Source organism: Eupeodes corollae, chromosome 3 (genome assembly GCF_945859685.1).
Source record: "Eupeodes corollae chromosome 3, idEupCoro1.1, whole genome shotgun sequence".
Classification (NCBI taxonomy): Eukaryota; Metazoa; Arthropoda; class Insecta; order Diptera; family Syrphidae; genus Eupeodes; species Eupeodes corollae.
The window spans coordinates 115530227-115547814 of NC_079149.1; the positions used below are offsets into that span (position 1 = coordinate 115530227).

A 17588-nucleotide genomic window follows, 5' to 3' on the forward strand; every position below is an offset into this window, starting at 1 on the left:
GATTTGACTCCATATACATATATATATTATGTTACTACTGCTTTTCTAATTATTGACGAGAGGAACAGCAAGTAGACAAATGTTTGTAAGTTGTTATAACACTCGCTTTTCCCAGACAGCTTTACGTTGTGATAGGATTTAGTAGTTTCCATAACAAATATCCACTTGTGGTTCTAACGAAAAGTAGGTAAATATAAATCTGATGTTTATTTTTAGTTTTAATTCTGTGATTTCGAAAACAGCCCTTTAATGCTTACCTACATACACGTATGTACATATGTACGCCAAAGTAATGCTTGATTTCAGAAAAATTTAACAGACTTTCAAACTCTCAAATGACTTACTTTGTATGGAAAAAACGTCATTTTGAAATGTAAAAGTGTAATAAAAGTTAAAGTAAGGGCTTTATGACATAAGAGTTAATTCGGACTGGAAAAAAATAAATTTAATAAAATTTACAATTCTCAAAATGGGAAGTTTTAAAGCATAAATAAACCAAGGAATGGCATTTACACGATCCGAAAAAGTATTTTTTTTTTAAAGCAACACTTCCTATTGTATAACAAATTCATACATTTTAACAAATATTTCATCAATGAAGATACTACATACATTAATTTTAATTTCTTGATCTTACGATATTATTTTTTTTTTTAAACCAAAAAACATTAAAAGTACAAAATTGTAAAACAAACAAAAATATCTTAAATTCCATGCAGACAATTTATCGTCGTCTTTTGGATGCGCAGAAGAACAAAACTCATGTTGATCCAGAAGTAACCCTTCAGTTCCTCAAAAGTGCTGTCTATTATTTTTTGACTGACAAGGAGAACTCACAGGGTCATCTCAAGGCGATCGAAAGTATTTTGGAATTTACTGAGGCCGAAAAGCAAAATATCACCAAAGCTAGAGTTTCAAAATAAAATACCTAAAACGAGTTTCAAAATGAATATGAAATAATAAATAAAATAATTATTCATAAACTACTAAAAAATGAATAAAAGGTAAAAGAAAAATACTTACATAAGTTCTAAAGGAAAAAATACGAGTACCTAGCCTCTAATGTTAATAATTTAAGCAGACAAAGAAACATATGATTATAAATTTAAAATAAATTTAACATTATTATTTTATTTGTTTTATAAAATAATTTCTTGTCGATTTATTTTAGCTTTTGTAACTAATTATAAAATTTATATATTTGTTGTGTTGTTAATTTATGTGTAAAAAATATGCTTATTTTTTTATGAAAACGAAGTTTTAAAAAAACTAATTTTTATTTTTTTATAAAATATTTTATTTATTTTCTGTGAGACTTTATATTTATAGTTACAAAAATATTATATGTATGTAACGTTTTATTTACAACTTATGGCTGAAAATAAACGTCCAAAGATACGACATTGTGATTAAGGTAGAAAAGAATAAAACAAAATATATTAATGCTTGATATTACAATATTACGTAGTAGGTATATATTTTAGGAGCTATTAACTTGAATTGTTTATTTCAAAAATAAAATTCAAACAAAATAATCTTCATAGAGAATAAAATATGGCCAATACAATTTTGTTTTTATGATTTTTTATCAAAATTCTAAGAAAACTAATACAAAATATTCACAAAAAAATACAATGTAGCTCTAAGTTTAACTTAATAGTGCCTAAATTCAAGCTAAATACATTAATTATGATGGAATAATTTGGATAAACAAAAATTGTAGTGAAAAGTTGCAAATATTCTTTATTATTAGAATAAATTTATCAAACTAAAACATAAAACACAAGACGTACCTTTAACGACATAAAGTTATTGCATGTTCTTAAATTTAAAGCAAAATTATACTAGATTCTATTTAAGATATTGGAACTTAGAGCACTTGAGCCTAAAATAAAAATAAGCTTTGAGGAAATTATTATTCCTTCGAGTTAGGATATGGATTGTAAAATTGTAAAAGAAACGAATATGGATGATGGAAGAAGCAATAATGGAAATAAATTTTAATAAATTAACTAACTCCTGGTTGCTGCATTTAAATTTTGTTCTAGGAATATTTGAACTTGCTGCAGTAAGAAATAAATCATAGGTTTTGTTGAATGGATTTATTGGCAGTTGTTCTCAAATCAACGAATGTAAAAATCATTACTACGGGGTTTTATTTAAGAAGCAAATATCTTTAAGTTGAAACATTATTTGAACTGGCGGCCATTTTTTCAGCGGTGGAATGACGTATTTTAAGTTCAGTTTGACATTTCAACATAAATTGACTGACGTCTAAACAACGCTTCCAATTGATTATTTCCTGTAAGGATATTTTAAGTTGCTACTCTACGGCGATAAACTCGGAATGATTAACCACTTCGAGGACAATATTCGCCGATATTGTGCCGATTTTAACCAAGCCATTCATGGCGGTCATATGCCAGTAATCATATTTAAGTTATGTTAGGTTAGGTTATAGTGGCTGTCCAAGATGGAACGGACACAGTTAGGCCAGTTTAATGGCCCATTGTGATATAAGTTATGTTACCAAGAGACTATTTTTTTGAAATTTAATAAATTGTGTTTTAATAAAAAAAAAATCATCTTTGTTTTATTTAATTTTAAAGCACTGTACCTCTACAAAAACACCCTTTAGAAATCGTCAAAAACGACTGAAGTAGGAAATAAGAATTTTATATTATTATCGTAACAGTTCGAACTGCCTACATTCAGCTAGAATGTTGCGTTTTATTGAACATTTTAATGTTGAGATTAAGAAGGTTTTTTTTTAAAAAAGGGAGTGTTCCTAAAAGAACGGTAAGTAAGATTTAGACTAATTTTTGGATGGAAACAATCGATACAATCACCTGTTTCATAGGATTATATTGTTTCTATTTAAGATTACGGAGTGTAAATTTGGCAACCTTGAAGCCTTTTGTATTTCTTTGATTGATTTTGATTCTGAAAAGAAGGGAAGCTTGTGTTTTGATTTCAATTCAAAAACAGACACACTTTCATATACTTAAACGTTAAACTTGACAGTTGTCATTTTTAACTTCCCATAGAAAATATTGACATTTCTCGACGTTTCAAGGTCCCTAGAGTCGAAATAAAATACTTCCAGAAAAATGTCTGTGCGTGCGTGTGTACGTAAGTTCGCGACATTTTTTTCGTAGTCCATAGCTCAAGAACCAGAAGAGGTATCGACTTCAAATAAAATTTTGTATACAGATAATAAGGCAGAAAGATGCAAAACCCTCAAGGAAATTGCGTGGATATAGAAAATAGCAGTTTAAAAAAAAGGTGGGAATTTTGGTTAACCCTAAATATCTCATGAACCAAAACAGCTAGAGACTTGAATTAAATTGTATATAATATATTGTAACGTGCTACCAAACAAGTATATTTTTTGAAAAAAAAATCCAACGTTTTTTTATAAATTTAAAAAAAAAACTAAAAATAAATACTGAAACTTCGTACAAATTTACTTGCGACTCAAATCGCTTTTCAAAAATTAAAAATATTGTCTTAAATTTTTTTTTATTTCACAGAAAATATTGTTTTCGATATTCAGTAGTTTTTTTTTATAAAAATCCAACAGTCCGTTGGAAAATAAAATCTACAAGAAATAGTACGCAAATTTGGTAAAAATATATGTGCTTCTTGATAACTCTCAAATTAATTTCATTCATCCAATTTGTAAAAATTTTAGAAATGCTACTAAATTTATTAAAAAAATTGTTTTCGACTAAAAATCTATTTATCAAAACTAGATTATCAAAATAAACTGTTGCTTTATATGAAAAATATTGTTGGTAATTTAATTTTTTTTAAAATAATTCAACTGTCAACTTCTTTAACAAAACACGAAAACCTACAAACTTTTGAGCAAGACAAATCGGCAGACGGGATGGGAAGTTATCAGTGTATTTCGCATCTCAGCATCTTTTTTGTATCTTAATTATGCCAATCAATTTCATTCTTTGGACATACATTTAGAACAAGGCAAAAACTTGGTTTTAAAAGATTTCATAATTCCAAACTTGGAACCGTACTGCAATAACTTCTACCTACTGTTTATCATTCAAAATATACAAAAGAGCTTTTTTACCTACAAAGAAATTTTTCAATCATTCTTCAATTTCATCATGACTGTATTTTATTTAAAGAAATATTACTTTTAACTTTTCTAATTGGTCAACCTTTAAGCACAGAAAACAAATTAATCAAAGAGTTATAAAGTTCGGCTTTAAGTTAAATGTACAAATATGATTAGCAATGAATTTGACATAAGAAAACTTCAATTTACAGTTAGGGAGATTTTTATTGACTAAATTTTCAATTTTCCTATAAAGTTGCCTCAATTGGAAGTCAATTTTTTGGCAGTTGGAAAATCAGATATTATATCGCCCAGTGCCTTATGTCGTCTGAACTTACCCGTTTCAAGAATAATTTTTGCCTTTGAAATGGATAATATTAAAAATATAAATTTCACATATATAATCACAAACAACTTAAGAATTGTCGGAGCTGTAAAAAGAGTCAGTTCCGTATTGCCAAACAACACTTAATAAAAATGGTATGTTACGTTGTTGACACATGGTGAGCCGATTTTGTATGATACATGACGCATGAATATGACAAGGAGGAAGTTGCAAAAAAAGAACAAGTAAAATGTTGCTTACTCAAAATGTCAGATTTCATAAATGGCTGTTTGAGCTGCTTCATGATGATAGCTTAACAAAAAACTATATTCATGTAAAATGTCACTGGTCGCGCTAAACGTAACCAAAATGATATGTTTAAGCTTAATTTTAAGTAAAATTATAGTTCCCAATGATGTTTTCTTAAAGATGCCTTAAAGATTTTTCTTTTTGTCAAGTTAAATAATAAATAACACAAATTTACATAAACTTGTTAGAAATGTTTGTTAGGCAAAGTCTACTTTCAATAATCTTTGTCTTTTGTTGACGTCATCCATTTTTGGATAAACACATTGTTTCTGAATTATAGTAATTTTAAAAATATGAATTCTTATAATAGTATTTTAATGCTTGCTTCTTACGATAAGGGACAGCTAAATAATCAAAGCACTCAAAGCCTACAAAAAAAGTGGCTATTCAAACAAAATTACGACAACAAGGAATCCATAAAATTGTGAAGATTTCGTAAGGTCTGTGAAGCATTTAAACACACGTTCAGATGAATATATTTCTGATGCTTTGTTGATAAATGATATCTAATTTTTTCTGTTAAAAGTTTAAATATCAATTTTCTAAAACAAAACTCAACTAGTAATTGGTTAATCAAATATATAAAGCTGTATTTATGGTTTCTTAAATAATTTTTAAACAAAAACCAAGTAAAAGCTAAATGCATCTAAATGTTTCTATTAATTATTTAAGATCATTTGTCATTACGCAGCTACTAAGCAGACTTTCTTTATACAAATGTTAGATTTAAATGCAGAACTATTTGAATTTTTCATTTTTTTGCAGAAATTGTATGCAAATAAATGTAACTTCACCATAAATAGTGTCAAAAAGTTGCATGATATAAACTTTTAGCTCTTAGTGTACTTACGTTTATCAGAACACTCCACGGATGTCGCTTCATTCCACATCACTGACAGCTGCTGTCATCCCACTCACTCTCCCATCGAAAAAACAATTTATTTTATTTTTATTTTTATAACATTGGCTACACTGCCCATTCCGATGTGTTGTCAATTTGATTTTTGATGTGTTGTGTTGAAGCAGGTCGCGAAATTTTTTCCCTGTCTCAAATCAAATTTTTCATTAATTTCCAATTAAAATAAACTAATCTTTATTCCATTAAAAATACCCCATAACCATATACAGTGATTCTCAATTAAATTTATAAATAATTTTAAGTGTTTATCTGTGAAAATTCTAAAAAATTAAATAAAATTCCAATTCTGATTCCCATCAGTGCTAAGTGAAAAAGAAGAAGAAAATTTGTGTATGTGCACCAAATCCAGGAGAATAAGGAAGCTGGGCGAAGACGACAACGGCAACGACAACGACAACGTCAACCGCGACGAAGACCAGCTTAGTCTTGTAGAATTTGGACGGACTTCTATCTAAAGAAATAGAAATTAAAAAAAAAATTACCACAAGCAACCGGACGACCGCGACGTTCGTTGTCTAAACGTGCGGCGGTGCATGTGGATGGAATTCTTGATTATTCCGCCGAGATAAATAATAAGAAACGATAAACGAATGTAAGTTCAATAGACCCTAAGCTTTTTACAATCATTCTGAATGAAATTCAAGGCCAAAATTCTGGTTATTCATCCCATAATCTTCCATGACCGTTCCAATAAGACAAGAAAAGACGGTAAACTGTAAGGCAGATAGTTGGCAAGGTAGGTGAGTGGGTAGGTAGGAAAAATTAAACAATAAAAAGAAAGTGTTTCGAGAGCCAATTAAAGGTAATCCAACAAACGAGGAGGACAGAGTCAAGTCACTGCCACCGTGACAAACCTCTTTCCGCTGTCGCGTCGTTCGTAGCATCATCGTCGCAGGTCGTAGCGAGGAAAAAACATGTTGAGCTTAACGTACGTTTGTTCTCAAGGTTCCTTCTCCCACAGGGGTAGACAAAAAATAAACGAAAAAATAAAAAACCGGACCCTGTCGCCGAAGCTAACCGGTTTCGCAAGACTCGCTTCCTTTTGGCTACGGTTGTTGTTGATGTGATGACCCTACCAGCCACTCCACCTGCATTCTTTCGCTCCACCAACCTCAGTGAACCTCCAGCAATGCCCCTGGAAGAGGCAACCAATAAACCTATCCAAAAACCCGCTTATTATACTGTTCTTGTTGTTCTTTTGTGCTTTTCGCGTTTACTCCACCGACGCCTCCGCCGCCGCCCGAGGCGCGACCCATATTCACTCTCAGGGCCCAATACGTTCTTTGTTCTATTTTTGTATCAATTTGTAACGCATATCCCACTTTATCGATATCGATAGAAAAGTCATGGTGTTAAAGTGAAGAGGTAAAGGTGTTTGTTTCGTCGACCTCGTCGTCGTCGTCAGTCTACGCCAAGCTAAGCACCACCCTATCGACGTCGCTGTCGACCGCAACAACCACCTTACCTCTGTTGATAGGATTTTAATAGATCCACTTTGCTATGGTTATTACTTTGACAAACCGACAACAACTACGACGACGACGCACGGGGCAACTACAAACAGAATATACACGTTAAAAGGAATCTCCATTAACCGTGTGTTGCCGCTGCTGCCTGCTCTCTCACACTCTCTCTCCGCCGCGTCGTCATCGTCTAGGGTTGGAGAACGTGGATACATGGCATCAGCAGCGGCAGTGAGTCGTTTAACCAGTCTCGCAGCTCTAGTAAAAGGGTTGACCATTAACAACTAACAACAAACTGCTGCAACATTAATCTGCCTACGTATAGTATCGATAGATTTTGTTTCAAATATCCAGAATTGCAAAAAAGCGTTGCTGGTAATTCTTCTACTAATTCTTTCTATTCTATAAATTTGCTGCTTTTATTCAGGTTGCTACACACAAAATCAACATAGTTACAGAATAAGTTGTTCTTTTTTTTTTTATTTGTTAGGCCTCCAAAACTATCTCACTCACTTCGGTTCAACTAAACCAGTTTACGTTTGCCGAATTTGCATACGTTTGCTAGAATGCTAGATTGAGTTTTTTTTTAATTTCAAGAAGTGAAGTTCTTATCTTTGAGTGAAAGGATATATACTAATATAGTCCCAGATGCTTTAATTTTTCTTTCTATTGCTTGGATAAAATTCTTATCAAACATTTTGAAAAATTATAATTGTTCTTGAAAGATTCTGATAAAATAAGAAAATTTTAAAAGAGAACCAAAGATTTGTGTACATAATTTAAGAAACAGCGAACTCGTAGCAACATTCCAACGGAGTTAATTTAAATACAAAATAAATTTTGTATTATTCCTGGGAGAAAAAAATTGTATGCGTTTCTAATAAATGGTGCTAAAATTTTAGAATTAAACTCCACCTAAAATACTTTTTTTTCAGGAGTCTACTACTTGCAGATATCAACGTAGAAACGGTACACATAGTTTAAGTCAATTTGAGCTCTTGAACTCCTGTCTAACATACAACTGAAACCATTCCCGCTTTATATATTGCCTATTGAAAAAAAAACAACCATATAGAATGTGCTTGAAACATGTTTTGTCGATTTTATTTTATTGTCTTTAGTTGAATTTAATTGATTTCGTAAAGAGTAAGAGTGTGAGTGTGAGTTTCAAGGTAAACAATAGCAGAAAGTATGTTGCCCTATATTTTGATTACTTATTAATTAAGTTATGTGCATTGATTTCTTTTATTACGGAAATTAATTTGTTGTCAATTAAATAAAATATCTTTATATCTGTCATTCTATCATCGTACAGATTGGAAAAGAGTAGTTTTTATTTAGAAATTAGGTATAGCTACTTCATAGGTGCCAATGCAATTAGAAGACTGCCTTAGATAAGTATCGCTAAGGGAGTCTTTTAATTGCTAGTTTTAATTGAAAAATGCTTTTTTTTGTTTTGTTGTTATGTGGAATCGATTTTAAAACAAGTGTCTTTGTCTTTAGCTGACTATACGCAATGAACCTTACGTTCAACTTATTTAATGTTAGTTTATGTGTAGTGTTTTTGATTTGAAGAGCGCATTGAAGGTGAGACATTAGTTTTGTAAATTTAAATTTTGCGCGCAATAAAAATGTTTTGAACTATTTGAAACATTGGAATTCATTTAGAAAGTGAAAGTACTTAAAAGATGATAATGATGCTCTTATTTTCGAATGGAATTCGTATGTTGCAATAGGTGAGAAAAAATATTCGTTGAGTGTGGTTGAAGAAAGATTCTCCAAAGTTAACAACAAGTCCGAAATCTGTTTGTAATGTAGTAAGCCATTTTAATAAGTTACATTTGATTGTTTAAACAAATAATAATGTAGGCTAAGAAAATCACGGTAAATTAAAGGTGCGTGTCAGTTTGAGAGTACTTCTGCTAGTGAACTGTCAAGAGCAATTCTCGGGAGACTGTCCATTTGAGAGCCATATTTTAAAAATTTTACAATCGAGAGCTCGCTGCTACAATATTGAGAGATTTCTTGCTGAGGGTACTCTCATAATCGTGTCCACTTGATAGATTTCTTCTGCTAGCATATTATCAGTTGGCCATGTATTCTTACACGATGTCGATAGGTCTGCTTAAAAGGTCTGTAGGTTTTCGTATTTTGTCAAAAAAGTTGTCAGTTGAATTATTTTAAAAGATTTAAAAATTACCAACAATATGAATTTGATGAAATAGTTTGATTTTTAGTCGAAAAAAACAGTTTTTACCAATTTTAGTAGCATTTGCTAAAAGACTTTTATTTCTTAAATAAATAAATACAAATTGGATGAATGAATCTAATTTAAAGTCAATTTCTTCTATTTTTCACAAGATATCGAGAACCGAACATCAATTTTTACCAAATTTACGTACTTTTTTTTGTGGATTTTATTTTTTTTTATGAAAATACATATGGATTTTTTTTTAAACTACAGAATATCGAAAACAATATTTTCTGTGAAACAAAAAATGTTTCAAGACAGTATTTTTAATTTTTGAAAAGCTATTTGAGTCGAAATTAAATTGTTACCAAGTTTTAGTATTGTTTTTTTATGTTTTTATTTTTTGATAAAAAAAAGTCAATTACATTTTTCTCAAAATTGTACTGAATTTTGTAAACAATATTTCTTATAAGTTTAAATGAGTTGAAGCCATAATCTCAAATTGTTTAAAAGATATTTTAGTCGGAAATGAATTTTTACCAACTTTTGTTAAATTTTCCTTTAAGTTTTTTATTTTTTGTTAAAAAACTGTCAATCCGATTTTTCTCAAAATTTGTTAAAAAAAAATATGTTAAAAACGTTATTCTTCGTTGCACAAAATTGATTTGGAGATAAAGTCATTTTTTATTCGTAAAATTTTCGAGGTGACAAATATTTGTTTCAGTTTTTTAGATTTATAAAAAAACCGTAATTTGGATTTTTTCCCTAAAATATACTGGTAAAGTATCACGTTACAATATATAATACAAAATTTAATTCAAGTCTCTAGCTCTGGTTCGTGAGATATTTAAGGTTAACCAAAATGTTTACCTTTTTTTCAAACTGTTATGGTAAAAAATTCAGTCACGAATTTTTCTTGAGAGCCTTTTCTGCATCTTTCTGCAATATTATCTGTAAAACAACATTTTTTTGTCGATATCTCTACTGGTTATTGAGCTTTGGATGGTTAAAAATACGTCGCGACGTACGTACACATACGCACGCCCAGACATCTTTCTAAAAATCTTTTATTTCGCTCTAGGAACCTTGAAACGTCGAGAAATGTCAAAATTTTCAATTCGAAAAATCGGACCAATTACAATAACTTCTTATGTTAAGTTAAAAATGCATTTTCAAATCAAATTTTAATAAACAAAAGACATACAGTTGTGTTCAAAAAAATAGGAGTGCCTGTTTTTTTTAGATTAAATCGTGACTCAAAAGTTGTATAATTTTTTTAAATTTATTTTTTCTTTTGTACAAAAAAGGTAATCCAGTCTTTTATTATTATGCTTAAAGACTACTTTGTTTAAAACAAATAAGGCAGTAAAAACATGAATTTTATCAAAATAAAGCCAAAACGAATTGTTCAAAATAATAGGAGTAAACAAAATAAAGTATAAAAAACTAAAAAAAAAAAATTTATATTAAGATTTTTTTGTCAGTATTTAGTGGAAAATCCTTTGTTTTTTATAATTGCTGCACATCTGCGTGGCATAGAGTTCACAAGGGCCCAACAACGCTCAACTGGAATTTGGTTCCATGTTTCCTCAACTGCGTCCCACAACTGCCTCGAATTCAAGAATCTTCGTCGAGAAATACCCTTTTTCACATCTGCCCATAAATTTTCTATGGGATTGAGGTCAGGTGACTGAGCTGGCCAGTCCATGAGCTCAACCCCATTGACCCGAAACCATTCCTTGGCAGACTTACTGGTGTGTTTCGGGTCGTTGTCTTGTTGAAATACCCATTTAACCGGCATATTCCAACTCGCATAAGGCAGCATCACACTGGACATTATATCCACATAAACGCGCTGGTCCATCGTGCCAATGATTTGATGTATGGGGCCAACACCATCATATGAGAAACTGCCCCATGCCATCACTTTTGCACCTCCATGCTTTACCGTTTTAATGGTGTACCGAGGCTTAAACTCGGAATTTTCTGGACGTCGGACGTATTGCCTAGAGCCAGTTCCACCGAATAAAACAATTTTGGTCTCGTCAGTCCACAAAATGTTTCGCCTTTCTCTGCAGGCCAATTAGCATGGATTCTTGCAAATTTCAAAAGAGCGGCTACATGTTTTTTTGTTAGCATCGGCACTTTTCGTGGACTGCGAGCGAAAAGATTGTGTTCGAACAATCGCCTTCTTATTGTTACGCTACTAACTGCCAGTCCTAGATCTTCCTGGATCATCTTAGAGGACGCAAAAGGATCCTTTCGGCTGTAGCGAACAATACGACGATTGTCATTTTCACTCGTTTCTAGTTTCCGTCCCCGTGTTTCGACTTTTTTTTCATATTTTACAGCATTGGCGATCATTTGGTCAGAGCACCCCAACATCAACTTTATATCCTTATATGTTTTTCCTTCATTTCGCAACTTTTTTATGATTTCCCGTTTTTCGTCGGTGCAGTGCTTTCCTCGGCCCACTAAATAACCAAACTTGTTTAGATATTCGATATTCCAACTATTTAATATTCCTATTTTAATTTAGTTGCTTACTGTTTATTCTTTTTAAGTTTTTGATTTTTTTTTTACGTACAATATAACTCACACTCCTATTATTTTGAATAGCCTGATTGAGAGTAAAGATCATTTGATATCTGGTTACAAATGTAAACGGTTATGAATTGCAAACCAGTTCATTGCTTTATCATCTTTAATGACCCGTTATACTTACTGGTAGAGAAATGGGCTGATTACCAGTATACACATGGTAAAAAAAACACTTGATAAAAATTTTGTAAAAGCACTCCTATTATTTTGAACACAGCTGTAGTTTACTTTGCAATGCTATGTTTTCTCTCTACAGATACTCGCAAAATACGAACTGTGTTGGTATTCCGTGAGCTTATCTGGGATCGTGGTAAAGACATGTGTCCACTTGTGAGTGACTTTCAAAAAGATCGAATGTCGAGAGTAATTAGTCAACTCTTTGCTAGATATTCTCCAGGCTATGTCACTTGCGATATCGCTCTCAAGAGCAGCTTGATGGTGACTCGCAGCACGTTTACTCTCAAATAAACACCCACCTTAACACTGATCGACAAGGTTTCGTTTCTCTTTTTTATCGGTTTTGATAGCCTTTATTCAAATCCAGCTGCAAAATATCTCTATCAAGTAAGACTTTTGACATATTACTCTTTGAAATTCAAAAAACACATACAAAGATTTTGAGCCTATCGAAATTTATAAAGTAGCTATTTAAAGGTTAAATTATTGATGCTTTTCTTAATCTCTAATCTCCTTTTTTGGAATTTAGTTGAAATATTCTTTCATAAAGAAATGTTGAAAGGTTTTCAACAAAAAAAACTCAAAACGGATTGTAAGTAATTTTTGTTTTTGTCGTCTAAACAATTCTATCATATCAAGTTTTTGCAATATGATAAAAAACGGGTATTTCTAAGATTTGAGCAGATAGTTAGATTCAAAGTTGAGGTTGGAAATCAACACTTAACTCCAAAACGTATTTTTCAATAATATATTTAAGGATTAGTGAAAACTTTCTACAGCGTCAAACACTCATACCCAATGAGAATTTTTAAAAACTAAGTAAGAAAATAAAATGATTGAAATTGTATCTAAAAGACAAATGTTTGTATGTACTTTGCAAAATCATCATATAATTTATTAATTGTTAAGGGATGTTTTGAGTTCTTACCTAGTCTTAAAAGTATAGACTTTTTGGGTGTTGTGATGTAAATGAAAAATATAACCGGAAGATTCGAAATATTTAAAAAAAAAAATGTATTGTTGTGTTTGTGCAACAGAAAAAAATAATTTTGTCGACTATTATATTTAAATACTTTAAAAACTATAGTAATGTTTAAGTTATAAAAAGGTTTTTGTATTTTTCCTTACGCTGACTGTTTTAAGAGATTTTGATACGAAAATAGATGCTGAGAGTTTCAAAAACGATTTGATTTAACAGATTAATAGACAAACCTCCCAACGTATCATTACTAATTCCAAGTCGTCAAAATAAGTTTTTTCTGTTTCTTTGTATTTTTTTTGTTGAAATTAACTCAGCTTTAAAGTCCCTACAAAGTCAAGTGGTCAAAAAGACTTAGGGCTAGTTTTTTTACGAACATTTCAGACTAATTAGATTTTAAATTAACGTCTCAAAAAACGGATTATTTGAAAAAAAAATATGCACATAGAGACATTTATTGAATTTGAATGTTAAAACTTTCCTGATACTATATTTGTTTAAGCTATTTTTAAATATAGAATATTAAGTTACTGTGTTATTGAACCACCTACACAAACATTGCAATTATACTTATTTTTGTAACAATTAATGAGGATATTTGCAAAACCTTAACACTTTGCACTGTCAACATTTTCAAGCGCACTGTATCTTGCGATTGACAAAACTTCCAAAAATACATCTTATCATAATTCAATTAAACTCAAGTTTTCCTCTCGTATTGGTTCGATGTTTGATGGTTTTTTCTAATTTTATTTATATTTTATTGTACTATACGAATAAAGTACTGATCCACTTAACTGCTTTAAAAATTGAAATTTTGTTTGTTTTGCCTTTATTACAAGCGTCTAAGACTATTTTAATCAAAAAGTCTTTAAATGCTTAAACTCTAAATCTGTGGAGCTACCAAAGTTTCAATTTTATTTTTGGGCATTTTCTTAGACCAAAATTTAAACTAGCAAAAATGTAACATGTACCGATATACGCCATTGTTTTGAATTTCGAATTGGATTCAAATCACTTTTCAATTTCACCTGAAATGAAACTGCATGTTCTTCAATTCGATCGATCTCGAAAACTTCGAAATTGGGAAGGTTCAGGCGACATAGGGGACTTGAGAGTAAGGCAAAGTTTCTGGTATCTAATTAGCTAGCTGCCAAAAAATTACCTTCCAATTAATGCAACTTTAATGGAAAGTTGACTGGAATGTTAGTCAAGAAAAATCTCTCTAACTATCAAGTCAAGTCAGCTTATGTCAAAATGACAGTAAACCATGTTTTTTCATTCAACATCTTATCTGGCCTATCTCTACATTTTTTCCGGTTCTAGCAAATCTTCTTCAATATAACAACTAAAGTCGGCTGAAAGCAAGAAGCAAGAACTTCCGGGCGATTCAATATTTTATGTGTTGTTCCATCCATTTGCATGTTCGAAAATCCAATTCACAACAATGAATTGTGGAACATCCAAATTCACTTTCTCAAAGTGTATTAACAATAAGTGAAATGCAGAACATGGGCATTTTTAATAGAAAAAGAACTTAAATTATTAAAACCTATTGATAAATTTAAGCTTAAGTGAAGTTAATAATTTCCAATAATGGCTTTAGGCATTAATGGTTTCGTGGAGTAGCATTTAACTTTTGATTCGTCATTAACGATAATTTTGCTGAAAGGACTCGATTGTATATAGACTCTGACTTGGTAGATCCTCAAATTCGCTGTTAAACATAAAATATGTAAGGAATTAGCCCACTGATCCCAAATATGAATCCTGTTTTCAGTGCTCTTCAATTGAAACAATTAAATTCATCAGCAAGAGAAATCGATTTTATTCATATAAATCCCATGAAATAAAATAACACACCCACAACAACGCCACTCTTTTCCATATCCTCATTCCTAATTCATTTAAATGAATGGCTGGCTTTTATTCCTCGACCTACAAATAAAACCTAAACAATAGAGAAAACATTTTCCAGCCGTTACTGTAATTAAAATCTCGTTAGATTATTTAAATACGTATCACTTTTAGTGATTATACAGTTTTCGTTGTTGCCCATATATAAATAAATTTGTGATGATAGCCTTTTCATAAAATGACGTTATCAGATTGCGATGTGAACTTACTAAACAATTTCAATTAAAATAACGCACAAAATGTCAAGTTGTCTTATTTTGTTTATGAGGAAATCTAAAGCGATGGCAACTGCATCAGTACTTGCACTCGTACTCGTAGGTATGCAAGGCAAAAGAGGAGTAGCAATTTGGTATGATGAACAAGTTTATATCAATATTAAAAAAATAATAATAATAATAAATAAAATCATTATGGTCCTTAACTTGAACTGTTCTAAAACAATGTCAGACATTGTGTATTTTTTTTTTAATAAATAAAAATGATATCAGAACATCACATCGCCATCAAAAGACTATTCGAAGCAATTTTCTCGTCCTTTTCTTTTTATGACAACATTTTTGCAATTAAATTTTATAGGACGACGACAACAACGACTACAAGGGCTGAAAAGGATAATATATTTTTGAACTTGCAAGAAAAGAAAAAATTGTGTAGTGAAGTGAAGTGAAGAAATTGATGTTTTGAGTATGTTTCTCTGATTTTGTTGTTGTTGTTATCGATTCTAAAGTTGTTGTCCTATAAAAATTAACTACGTTTCAAATGAATTTAATAACGGTCATGTTTATGGTCATTTAAGATTATATAAAGAGCAAGATACAATTTTTAAGAGTTCTTAAAGGACTTATTATTTTTTAAAATTTAATTAACTTACTTACGAAAGATAGGTACAGAGGGAAGTTCTGTTTCGATAAAATTATATTTATGGAGTTACTGTGGGCATCATAGAATGATATTTGTACACAAAGTGTTAAGAAGTAAAAACAGCATAATTTCCTTTTTGGTATGTGTCAAGACTGCTGATTTGAATTTTAACTTTCAATTTACTTAGGTATCATCAAAATTCTATTACATAAATTACTTACAAATTCTTACAAAAGCTAAAGGTAAGGGTATTGTGATATTTATATACCCTTAAGATTTGGAAAATCAACAGGTAGATTCCTTAAGTCTAAGTTCGTTGGAAGACACTTAATATTTTATGTGTACGTTAAGTGGTTGAACGTAGAAGGATAACACTTAAGTGAATAGTTGGGCAGGAGAACCATAGTGTCAAAAGTTGTTATTCTTCGAATTTTCTTTAGTTTTTCAATATTGTATTGTTTGGAAAGTGTCACAAATTAATCCATATGACAAGATTGGTTGTGGATGCAGGTATTAAAATTTTTTGCCGCTTCCGAAGTTAAAGAGATTCATGAATGTATTTAGTTAGAACGTTCTGGAAAGCAGCTTACGTCCAAGGTTACGAAAAAGCAATTCCCAATTGTATGCACTATCACATGTAGGGTCAGTTATTATGAAGACTTACCTTGAAGATGTTCGTGCTGAGACTTTTGAAAAGAACATACATCTGAAATTCCCATGATACACGTTAATAGCACAAAAGCCTATAGCACACTCATTTACTCATAAAAGAGTTACAGATGTTAAAATATACGAGAAAATGTTTTGGTATTAAAAAAAACGGGTATCATGTGCTGATGGTCTAAAATCTTAGCAAAGACCCTAGGTAGGTAGGTGGATATGGAAGTCACAAGCAGCCCTTGCTACACGACTCAATTAGCCCTCGAAAGCGCCCTTTTTGATACCATAAAACTCATTGAACCTGTGTATTAAGAAAAAGTAATTTCCAACGGATTTATATACCTAATGAAATTTTAGCGATGCCAGAGCTATTTCATCCCGTTCAAAAAAGAAATTAGGTCTTTGATTTGTATTGGGGAAAGTTTATTTAAATTGTTAAGAAATGTTCTTTCGAAGGCTGACTTTCTAGAATCTATAAAAACGAACCCTTAAATGAATTATGAGCTCATAAAAAACGAAGCCTTAGCAAAGTCTCATTAATCCCCTCTTCATTCCTTTCGGATAGTTCAATACAATATTCAGGAATTCAAAAACCAATGTGCACCGACATCTTTAAACCCTCTCTACCTTTTCCTAGTGCCCACACTGTGAATCTGCATAATAAGTGGGTGGTTATTATAAAAAAAAGTCTCAAGTTAACTTATGTCAAAAACAAATATTTTTCACATTCCTTGTTAATTTAAATATTAATTTTCTTCTGCTGTGCAACCTTTGATTATATTTGCTTTTCATCTAAATCTAAATAAATTTGGTATTTTATTTATTTTTAAGCATAAAGCCTAACAGCTTTACCCACAGATCTTTGAAAGTTCATTTCTGAAATTATGTGAGGCATTTTTTGATTTGTGTTAGAGTGACATTTTTGTTCAAGTCATAAGCTTTTAAATTTCATGCTTTTAATGATGAGTTTTAATGATAGCTATAACTGGCACTTAAGAGCTTATGGCGATTCCTCCACGTACAATGTCCAACGTCTGGTAAACTGATTCCTAGAATACATTATGTAGGAATGTATTTTTCCCGGAGAACTATAGGGATGGAAGTT

General features: G+C 31.0%; 2 protein-coding genes across 5 annotated transcripts in view; both read left to right on the forward strand.

The window, feature by feature from the left end:
- LOC129949214 (protein quick-to-court) overlaps positions 1–2016 on the forward strand; it is a 38813-nt gene extending 36797 nt beyond the window's left edge. For all 3 annotated transcript variants that reach the window (XM_056060523.1, XM_056060521.1, XM_056060522.1), the window contains one exon: positions 720–2016. In XM_056060523.1, coding sequence (XP_055916498.1) covers positions 720–923 — 204 coding nt within the window. In that variant the 3' untranslated portion in view covers positions 924–2016. The remainder of the gene's footprint in view (positions 1–719) is intronic.
- Positions 2017–5695: 3679 nt separating this feature from the next.
- LOC129952853 (polypeptide N-acetylgalactosaminyltransferase 5) overlaps positions 5696–17588 on the forward strand; it is a 66805-nt gene continuing 54912 nt past the window's right edge. The window contains exon 1 of one of the 2 annotated variants that reach the window (XM_056065729.1): positions 5696–6226. The gene's annotated coding sequence lies outside the window, so the exon portion shown is untranslated. The remainder of the gene's footprint in view (positions 6227–17588) is intronic. The other variant, XM_056065728.1, reaches the window with a different exon arrangement.